This window comes from Rhinopithecus bieti, unplaced genomic scaffold (genome assembly GCF_001698545.2).
Source record: "Rhinopithecus bieti isolate Rb0 unplaced genomic scaffold, ASM169854v2 scaffold_1012, whole genome shotgun sequence".
In the NCBI taxonomy this organism is placed as follows: domain Eukaryota; kingdom Metazoa; phylum Chordata; class Mammalia; order Primates; family Cercopithecidae; genus Rhinopithecus; species Rhinopithecus bieti.
The window spans coordinates 2,914,099-2,925,280 of record NW_016803312.1 but is presented as its reverse complement, the minus strand read 5'-3'; the positions used below and the strand labels follow the sequence as shown (position 1 = coordinate 2,925,280).

Genomic DNA, 11,182 nt, shown 5'->3' with positions numbered 1-11,182 from the left:
CGGGCAGGGAGCGGCAGGCGGTCAGCTGAGCGGCGCTGGGCGGGGTCGCGAGGCCGCGCATCAGCCCGAGGCTCCCCAAGCCCCGGTTCCCCAGCCGCCGCCGCCGCCGGCGCCGCCGCCCCCCGGCAGGTTCCCTGGTCAACGTCCCATCCCGGTCGGCAGCTCTCTCCAGGCGGCACGATGCCGAGGAAACAGTGACCCTGAGCGAAGCCAAGCCGGGCGGCAGGTGAGCCAGGGCAGGAGGCTGCAGGGGTGGGCGAGGGGGCGGCGGCTCCTTCCCGACGGGCTCTTCTCCGGCCTGAAAACGGTTCCCGCCGCCCTGCCCCGCGGCCCGGAGCCTGTCGGGGTGAGGGTGGCGAGGGGTGGGGCGGCCCTCCCGCGAGACTGCTGCCCTGGGAAGATCCCCAGGCCCCAGCGGGTCCTGACCTGGCGGGAAAGGGTGGGCAGTGAACAGAGGGTGGGTCCAAGAAGCGTCCAGGGCCGGCCTGGCGGCCACAGGTAACCCCTCTGCAGTTCACCCAGAGGCTTGGAGGTGACGTCCTCCCGCAGGCTGGGAAGGATTCCGCAGCCAGTTCCTGGCCATAAGGAGGAGGTGGTTACAGACACACCTGTGGGAGACGTGGGACCACTACTTGAGCTGAATGAGGTGCCCAGGGTCTGTACCACAGAGTGACCCCTTTCTAAGGGGGTGGAAATCCACATAGACTGCTGTGTCTAGGAGAGTGTGTACACTTCATACAGAGAGAATATTTGATGAGGCCGAGAACCCCAAAGGAATTGTTTTTGCCATCGAAATGTGTAAGCTACAGGCAGTAAACATCGCTCAAAGAAAATGAAACCCAGGTTCCGGCCTGGCCTCCACCACCAGGAAAACTGTTGTATGGAAATGTACACCATGGAACTGTTTGTAAGGATGAAATGGAAAATGAAAGCGTAGAAAAGTAAGGCAATGTGAGGACCTCAGAAGCCTTTGGAGCTGGTTAGCAAGGTGCAGCTGGTTAGCAAAGTGTGAACAGAAGAACTCACCTTGCTCTTTTGACCCAGGGAGAGAAGAGTTAGCGGGGCCAGGCTGCCTCCCAGGACAGGCCCAGTTTTGGGGCAGGGGCTGGAGAGGTCCCAGGGCAGACGCCAAGGCCAGGGATTGCCCTGGAGTGGACAAGGCAAGTTTAAATGTGACCTGTAGAGAGAGGACGATCATTGATTTAAGTCCTGGCATAACTTATCTGTTTTTCTACTGGGCCAATTTTGAGTGTTCTTTATATATTATGTACAACACTATAAAAGTAGCAGCTTCTTTTTTTATAAATTAACCTTTAGGTTGCGTATTATGCTAGGAATATAACTAACCTAACCTCCCCCTCCCTCTCCCCGTCCTCTGAAAACCAAACTTTATTCTCGAAGGCAACTGGACACTGTATTATGTCCTGCTGAACTCCCACCCTTAGGTAGAGGCGTGTAAGTATTCTGGCCATGAAATACACCTTCTGTTTTTTAGAGATTTGGCATATTTGATACATGTTCTTTGGAATTTATGAAATAGAAAACCCAAAGGAAAAGGAAAAATATTAAATTCTTTAAAAAAACATATTTCATTTAGAAAGAAAAAATTATTTTAAAAGTTTTGGTTGTTACCACTTTGACATGTGTATGAGGATGATTAGCATCTGTATTATGAAGTGATACCCAGATGACTTTGCAGTGACAGAAAAAGCACTTCTAATTTTTCAAATAAGTTAGAAAAGTGGATTTCGAGAATCTGGAAGTGAATGCTGTGGAACTGTGGAGAAACTCCTAACAACACTAGCATGCTGAGTTTGTCATCTGCACAGCAGGAAGCATTTTACAGGTATTACACTTAAAAATACCTCATTATGCTATATTTTCAATTCATTTCAACAAACATTTACTGCAAACCTGCTATGTGCCAGTCTCTAGTAAGAATAACATGGAGAGAAAATACACGGGCAAACGATAGCAGTAATTTCAGAGTGGGCGGAGGAGGTGGAAATGCGGAGTGTTCTTGGGTGCTCGGGTAGGGAACAGTTCATATGACACAGGACATCATATTTAAGCTGAACATTGATCTGTCCAGTGGAAGTTTGCCAGGACACAAGGGGAGCCAGACATTTCGGGCAGAGGGCAGAAAAGAGGCAAGGACACAGAAACAGAAGAATGCAGGGAACCGCGAGCTCTTTAACGTGCCTTGGGTATGAGTGTTTTGGTGGCAGGAGGTGACTCTGGTGGGTCAGTTGGGCCTGGGCCCTGAAAGGCCACATTTGTCTTGCTAAGAAGCTGAAAGTCTGTCTTGTATGGGAAGGATGGACTCAGGGGAATGACCTCATATTGCAAAAGAAACCATGAGGGCAAGAGGACTGAAATTGACAGGGCTGAAAGTCAGTCATTTAGGAGGCTGTTAAAATGTATTCAAGAGATATATACTGAGCCCTCCCTTCTATGTGGCAAGTAATGTTCTCAGTCCTGGGGATACAGCAGTGGACAAAATAGGCAGAACCCCTGTCCTTTGTGGAGGTCAACGTGGCTGTGGTACAGACAAGATAAGGGCCTGAACTAAGCCTGTGGGGATGGAGAGGAGGCAGTGGATTTTAGAAACACTTAGGAGGGCCAGGCGTGGTGGCTCATGCCTGTAATCCCAGTACTTTGGGAGGCCGAGGCAGGTGAATCACTTGAGATCAGGAGTTCAAGACCAGCCTGGCCAAAGTGGTGAAACCCTGTCTCTACTAAAAATATAAAAATTAGCCGGGCATGGTGGCATGAGCCTGTAATCCCAGCTACTTGGGAGACTGAGGTGGGAGAATCGCTTGAACCAGGGAGGCGGAGGTTGCAGTGAGCTGAGATTGTGCCACGGTACTCTAGCCTAGGCGACAGAGTGAGACTGAGTCTTAATTTAAAAAAAAAAAAAAAAAAATTATTTAAGAGGTAGAGGTGATGGCATTTGGTGACCCATTAGACTTGGGGAAAAGGGGACTGGGAAGAATCAAGCCTCACTCCCTTGGGCAGCTAGGTTAAAGCTACTGCCATTTTCTGTATATTACTAAAATACAAAGTCACAGTATCCCTTCTAGTGTGTAATGATGAAGCTGCTTTTACCCAATTAGTAGGATGCATACTCTAAGTTCTTTTTCCAGGGTGGTGAAGGATTTAGTTGATGCAATGTTAGAATCTCGCCCCCCTTGTGAACCCAGAGTCTTCATAGAATTTGCCAGTAGCCAACTCTTGTCTCTGGTCAAAAACCAAGTTTTCACTGTTTAAAACTCATTTATCCCGTGTAGGGATTGAACCTATGAATACTTCGTTAACAAATTTAAAGACTTGGCCTTACCAGGGCAAGGGCCTAACCTTATACCGTGTCCGATGTCCACTGTGGGGAAGTCAGTGTAAAGCAGGTACCATTTGACACATAATGACTTTCTGACCACTAGAGCCATCCCACAGTGGAATAGACAGTGCCTGCTAAGGTCACTGCACTTGTGCTGTGTCATTGAAACACTCAAGCCTGTTCTATAGGATCATGTGCCATCGAAACCAGACAAGACATTCTTGCATTGAATATGTTGGTCTGGATCATCTCTAAGGCCAACTCAGGAATCAGATTTATGCTGGTGTTTGCAATGTCAAGTCATTACTATAATTACTTGATCTCTGGAATTTAAATGTATATATACACACATGTACACACACACACACACACACACACACACACAGAGTCAGGAATTGAGATAGCAGATATGGGAATAAAATCTAGGGAACTTGCTTTTGACCATCCATTTACTAGGCAGTCCTCAGTCTTCCTCATTGGTGGAATCCTGACAAATCCTGTGCTCAATTAATTCATCCTTCCATCATTAAATATCACTTTTGCTTAGAAAAAACATACTTCACATCTAGGTCAGTTGATTATGGGAAACTCTGTTATTAGATAGAATCTTAGAATAAATGGCTTAGTTCCAGTTTCTGTAACCTTCGAAGACATGTGCAAGGATATTGTCTTTCATCAGTTGAACATAGCTCAAGGTGATGTTAAAAACAGAGAATGAAGCTTTCTGTAACTGGCATTCCACCAATAGATATTTCATATGTGCACTGCACAGTGATAGCTCATAGTGATGCCCTAAGATAACCTAAGAATTATGAAGTGCCGTTGAGTCATCCAAAATCAAATTACTTTTTTTTTTTTTGAAGCAGAGTCTCACTCTGTCACCCAGGCTGGAGTGCCGTAGCATGATCTCAGCTCACTGCAACCTTTGCCTCCCAGGTTCAAGCGATTCTCATGCCTCAGCTTCCAAGTAGCTGGGACTACAGGCGTGCACCACTACACCCAGCAATTTTTTTTTTTTTGACTATTACAAAAGTTTATTTAACAAAAGTCTAATATGAAAATGTACATGACCTAACTTTTACATCGTAGTAAAACAGGCCCTATGGAGAGAGGACATGGGTTTCTCTGCCGAACAGCCATTTTTTATACCCATTCCAGGGCTTCTGACATGATGATACTATTTCCTCATATTACCACCATTCCAATATTGTTCTGTTGCCCACTAGTCACCATCTCCATACATTCATCTATCGCAAGATTCATAAAGGGATCAAATCCCCACAATATTCCTTGGACACGTCTGCTACCATTTAATTTCAATGATAACTTCTTGTCCATAAGTCCGCTCTAGCCATCTGTCTAGAACATGATGCTATTCGAGATGTTCAACAAAAGGTGACATTCGAGATCTTCAAGAAAGAAGGAGGGAGAGTGCGGGGTGACCAGGGGCCCGACCGCAGGGCCGGGAGGCGAGTCAGCCAGAAGGAGATGCAGTGGCTGCTGGCATTAACCATGCCGATGCGCGAGCTTTGCCGCTAATTTTTGTATTTTTGGTAGAGATGGGGTTTCACTATATTGGCCGGGCTAATCTCAAACTCCTGGCCTCAAGTGATCTGCCCACCGTGGCTTCCCAAAGTGCTGGGCATAAGCCACTGCACCCGGCATCAATTAAATTACTTTTAGTAAAATTTTGGTATTAAGTATTTACATGCTTATATTTACCATATATGCTAACTTCTTATGTTTGATGACATTTGAATTACAAAATATTTGTTCTAACAATACTGGATATCACAGAATTTGCTGTCATTAGGACAGGTATAGCTATTCATGAGAGTGACTGGCCTGCCGGTGATACTTGGTGTACATGCATTGAAGGGTGGGGTTTACACTGTGGTCTTTCTAGAAACTAAAGAATATTTTTCATAGTGTTGTTGAGCTGAAAGCAACAACATAAGGATTACCATTTGCTGGATGAATCAATAAATATTACTGGAGGTCATATGACTTCCTAAGACCTCACATCTGGCTAATGGTACAAATGCTTTTTTCTGTGGCCTCTCTTAGCACGACCCTGCTTTTTCCCCATATCCTTATAAAATCCGGGCAACGTGAGAAGTCAGAAACACTGATGTAACAACTAGAACCAGTTTTAACTTTATTATGGTGGTGTCTATAGGCTTGGTGGAGGTATAAAAGGTCATGGAGGGGCCGGGCACAGTGGCTCAAGCCTGTAATTCCAGCACTTTGGGAGGCCGAGATGGGTGGATCAACTGAGGTCATGAGTTCAAGACCAGTCTGGTCTGGCCAACGTGGCAAAACCCTGTCTCTACTAAAAATACAAAATTAGCCGGGTGTGGTGGCACATGCCTGTGATCCCAACTACTTGGGAGGCTGAGGCAGGAGAATCCCTTGCATCTGAAAGGCAGAGGTTGCAGTGAGCTAAGATTACGCCACTGCACTGCAGTCTAGGCGACGAAGTGAGACTCTGTCTGAAAAACAAAAAAAAGTTCATGGAGGAAAAACATCTTAACAATTTTCAAAGAAATGTCTCTTTTCTCCCCTCTCTTCTCCTCCCCTCCCCTTCCTTTCCTTTCCTTTTCAGAGAAAACATAAAGGAGAAATTTGTGCATATAGTAAGATGAAACCAACACATTTCTAAAAATCTGCTTAGATTCTTTTTTAAAAAAAAAATCTGTTAAATATTTTCATGGCCTTTGCAAAATATAGTATAATCACTGAATACCTAAGAAAAATTAAATGTTGGCAAGTAAATGATACATATGACAAGGATTTTCTCTTTTAGGCCTATTACCTAGAATTTTAGTATTCCTCTGCAAAATAGGTAGGAACACTGTAACTCAGTAAAACCCCATTTTAATGAGATGATTCTTGGTTAAAAAAAAAAAAAAAAATGAATTTTACAGAAAATTAGAAACTGATAGTCTATTCAGATTATTTTGGGGAGAAGAAAAGCAGTCTGTTCTAGTCACCGATTGCTAAGCTAAGGAACACTTCTGCATTATACCTGTTTTCTAAATGAATTTGGGTGTGTGAAACATAGATACAAAAGGTTCAAAAATGAATCCTATGGTTTATCTGTGTTTTTTGCTTCATGAAATTGCCATCACCCTCATTACATGACTACATGAGAATGACCCTCTTGGTGCTAGCTCTTGTAGGAAGAAGTGGCACAGGCTGCCCTGTCACAGGATGTGGTAGGTAGCTCTGTCTCTGATTATCTACAAGTTCCTCGCACCAAAAGGAGGTTACCAGGTATTGCTTCCAGAAGATCTACAGAAATCCCAAGGTATTGCCTCCTGTGGCCAAGGATGCAACACCACATTGGTACATTTGGTATTATTTTAATTGATGGCTATTAAATGCACACATAGATGTTATGACGCAGTTACAGGTCAGAAACAGGCGGTTCTCTTATCTCTATCTTCCAGGTACTGATATCATGTGTAATGGATTCTCCACAACTCAGGGGTCACACAGGCTCCATAGTCATGAGTGGCTGATGGATCTCACAGAGACCAATGCCTTTCCCCAGTTAGAAATGGGATGCTCGCTTCCAGGTTCTCTCTTCACCCCTTTTGTGCATCCGTGGCTTTCTGCCTGATCACAGTTGTATAGTGTACATTGTTGCTTGATACCTATTTGTTGGATAGATGGGTTTAAAATTATTTTCTCACGGCCAGACACAGTGGCTTATGCCTGTAATCGCAGCACTTTTGGAGGCCGAGGCCAGCAGATCACCTGAAGTCAGGAGTTCGAGACTGCCCTGGCTAACATGGTGAAATCCCGTCTCTACTAAAAATACAAAAATTGGCCAGGCATGGTGGCTCACCCCTGTAGTCCCAGCTACTTGGGAGGCTGAGACAGGAGAGTCACTTGAACCTGGGAGGTGGAGGTTGCAGTGAGCTGAGATCACTCCACTGCACTCCAGCCTGGGCAACAGAGAGAGACTCTCTCAAAAAAACAGAAACAGTTTTCTAACAGTAAACATCCTGGAAGTAATAATATGCTTTTTCAGGCATCTCTCTGGACGTTGGCCACTCTTAATCTTTGGGGAATGGGTGTGTAGGGCACGTGTATACAGCGTTAGCGGGGAGGAGTTGCCTTTGCTGTGTATTGCTTTATAATCTATCCCCATCAGCTCTTGAAGAAAATACATCATTTTCACCAAGTGTGAAGGTGGAAATTTGTGCTGAAGATGTTTGCCTGGGTGGTAGGTAACACAGAAGCACAGTGGAGATTCACTCATTTGTCTTGCATTTCTATGTCCACATGGACCCCTCTATAAAACAAAGTGGTATGTGTAAAAAAATTTCAGACCATGCAATAAGTAAAGATATCTTATCTTTTCAGTATGCATTAAAAACAGAATATTAAGGCCTAAGTACTCAGTAGTATAATAACTTTTGTTTTACAAGGTGTGGCTTTGACACCTGGTGGTGCCACTTCCTGGTCTTGGATGAGCTGTACGCCCATCTGTAAACCCAGCTTCCTCACCTGTAAAACAGCTGCCTGGTTCAGCGTTAATGAAGATTAGTCAGTGACAGGCCTGGTGTGCTGAGTCCGCACATAGTAAGCATTCAAAGAATGTTCATTCTCCCTTTCTTCTTAACCAAAAATATAAGAAACAAAATGTAGTTTCAAAAACAGTTTTTTGAGATACAATTCGCTTACCATGCAATTCACTCAAAATAAGGAGATTTGAATTTGAAGATTTGCATGGGAAATTTTTTTCAGGATACTTTGCCCATGTCTACATATATCCTGGTCATCATGATGTCATACCCTCGTCTCCCTCCCCCCTTTCCCAAATCCTCATTGTACCCTTTTATACACCCATACACACACACACACACACACACACATACACATACACTTTTCTGAAGCTAGATATACTTTTTTTTGTTTAAAAGGAAGAATTAAAAATGTTCAAAATGTAACTGGAGAGAAAGTGGGCAACTTTGGGAGTAAATATTAGCAATCACCAGTGGGTTTGTGGGACTCCCGGGGATCCCTGGTGGGGCGGGGGACAGCTCTATTTTCAACGGGTGACTTTTCCTCAGGAACTTCTGCAATGTCCCATCAACCTCTCAGCTGCCTCACTGAAAAGGGGGACAGCCTCAGTGAAAGCACAGGAAATGGACCCCCCCATCTGGCCCACCCAAACCTGGACACGTTCACCCCGGAGGAGCTGCTGCAGCAGATGAAAGAGCTCCTGACCGAGAACCACCAGCTGAAAGGTAAGCAGGGCTGGCCCATGCATGCCCCGTTCATCCCGGGCCTTCAAGAAATGCCATCCCTTTGCACTAAGGCTTGGTGGTAAGCTCCCTTCTCCCCGTTTCCGTAGGTGGTAGCGGGTGGGGAAGCACAGGATTTAGCTTTTGGCAAGGCTAAATCTGTTCTGATATTTACTTTTGGATACAGGTAAAAATAAAAATTGTGTGTAGCTCAAGGAACTAGCATAATGAAATTTAACCCATTCAAAAGGAAAAAGAGGCTGGGTGTGGTGGCTCATGCCTGTAATTCCAGCACTTTGGGAGGCTGAGGTGGAAGGATTGCTTGAGTCCAGGCGTTCAAGACCAACTTGGGCAAGATGGCAAGACCTCATCCCTACAAAAAAATTACAAAAAAAAAAAAAAGCTGGGTGTGGTGGTGCATGCCTCTGATCCTAGCTACTGGGGAGGCTGAGGTTGGAGGACTGCTTGAGCCCGGGAAGTTGGAGCTGCAGTGAACCGTGATCGTGCCACTGCACTTCAGCCTGAATGACAGAGAGAGACCCTGACTCAAAAAAAAAAAAAAAGGGAAAAAGGAAGAAAGGCTGCTATGGTTCCAGAGTTAGTCCTAAATATTACCTTATTAAGAGAAAGCCTCCTGGTATCTCAAGCCACGGCTTTGGGCAGGACCCAAAATTTGGGCAGGACCCCTAGTGTTTGAATCTAGGAGTAGTAAGAACTTCCTTAGTTCCTGGTAACCATAGATATTTAGATACTTGTGCTGTAGTGGCAGTACCCAAATCAAGTTTATTCTCTTGGGACTTTTAAGGACTAGAAATGATGTTCATCCCACTAGTCTTTTCTCTAAGCAAAAACCACTTCATCTTTTTGCTGCTGACCCTTGGGCTGAGGCTAAGCATGGCATCTTCTGATTCAGAGCCATGTGGTCAAGTGGACTAGAGGGAGATTTGGTTCATCAAATCAAGTCCACTTTCCTAATGTGTGACCCCATCACTCTGAACCTCCTGCAGAAGCCATGAAGCTAAATAATCAAGCCATGAAAGGGCGATTTGAGGAGCTTTCGGCCTGGACAGAGAAACAGAAGGAAGAACGCCAGTTTTTTGAGACACAGAGCAAAGAAGCCAAAGAGCGTCTAATGGCCTTGAGTCACGAGAACGAGAAATTGAAGGAAGAGCTTGGAAAACTGAAAGGGAAATCAGAAAGGTCATCTGAGGTGAGCAGACTGATCCATTGTGATTTTTTTTTTTCCCATAACATTTGCAGTAGAATCTTATGTGTCTAGACCCCTAGATCAAAACCTGTCATGGTTCAGTCTGGATTGGTGTTTTGCCTGGTCTTGGAAGAAGTGCTTTTGCTCAAAAGATTGGTTGCCCTATTAAGGGTCATGGATAATCTCTTTTAGGGGAAAGAAAGTTGTAAAGCTTTGACCATATTGACTGTAGGCAAAAGAACAGTAAGGTTGTAAATCATCGTATTGTATTCATTATAGATGGTTCAGATGGGCCTCTACCTAGAACCATCCATTGTTTTTAGTTTGTCTTTGATATTAAAATGTGCTTACAAAACTCATTACTCAGAATTTTACTTGTTGACCTTGTCTGTCAGTCTAAAATGGAGATTATCCACCTTACATTTTCCTTTTTAAAAATGTTTTGGAAAATGTCCTGTTGTGGTAAGAGGTTATCACGTTGCCACAGATGAAAAGAGAAAGAGACACATTTTTCTTGACCCAAAGGACCTGGAAAAACGTGCTCATACCTGGGAGTGGATGTCAAAGATGTTAGTAATGACACAACCCAGAACACGTTTGAAGTCCCCACTGGGCGTGGTTTGTTAAGGAGGCCTCTGCTGTCCATGCCAGGTGTGGGGAGAAGGGGTGTGTGTGGGTACTGATGGGAGGGAAAGGGCAGGAGGTTGGGTGGTGAGAGCTTTTTTTCCTTCCTTTCTGGAATTTTAGACAACAGTTTATGAGTCCACTATTGTCAAGCTGTGGTTATTTCTATAATATCAAATTATTCCAGCATAGCAAGGAAGGCTTTCTTTCTTGTCATAAAGTTACTTTAAATTTTGATTATTTGAATACAATAAAATAATGTAAAAATTTCCATTTTAAATGTTATATCAAAATAAATTGTTGGCTAGGTGCAGTGGCTCACACCTGTAATCCCAGCACTTTGGGAGGCTAAGGTGGGTAGATCACCTGAAGTCAGGAGTTCGAGACCAGCCTGGCCAACATAGTGAAACCCCATCTCTATTAAAAATACAAAAATTAGCCAGGCATGGTGGTGCGTGCCTGTAGTCCCAGCTACTTAGGAGGCTGAGGTAGGAGAATTGCTTGAACCTGAGAGGCGGAGGATACAGTGAGCTGAGATCACATCATTGCATTCCAACCTGGGCGACAGAGCGAGACTCTGTCTGGGAAAAAAAAAAAATTGTCAGGTAAAAGCTGGAATTTTCTACATTAAAGCACAGGGCATAAAGGTGTTGAGAAACTTCCTTGTCAGTAGGTGTGGGAGCAATTGAGTCACGTGGCCAGGTCCTTAGTTTGATTTGTATTTGTTTTTTGGCTTTTTTTTTTTTTTTTTTTTTT

At 44.3% G+C, this 11,182-nt stretch overlaps 1 protein-coding gene and 1 pseudogene across 1 annotated transcript in view; one reads left to right on the top strand and one right to left on the bottom strand.

Annotated features, from left to right (window-relative positions):
* Window positions 1-11,182, top strand: part of OPTN (optineurin) — a 38,049-nt gene continuing 26,867 nt past the window's right edge. The window contains exons 1-4 of the mRNA XM_017874684.1: window positions 1-226; window positions 7,777-7,930; window positions 8,422-8,598; window positions 9,603-9,805. Of these exons, the coding sequence (XP_017730173.1) occupies window positions 8,433-8,598; window positions 9,603-9,805 (369 nt within the window). The 5' untranslated portion in view covers window positions 1-226; window positions 7,777-7,930; window positions 8,422-8,432. The remainder of the gene's footprint in view (window positions 227-7,776; window positions 7,931-8,421; window positions 8,599-9,602; window positions 9,806-11,182) is intronic.
* LOC108530885 (small nuclear ribonucleoprotein G pseudogene) lies at window positions 4,481-4,857 on the bottom strand (annotated as a pseudogene).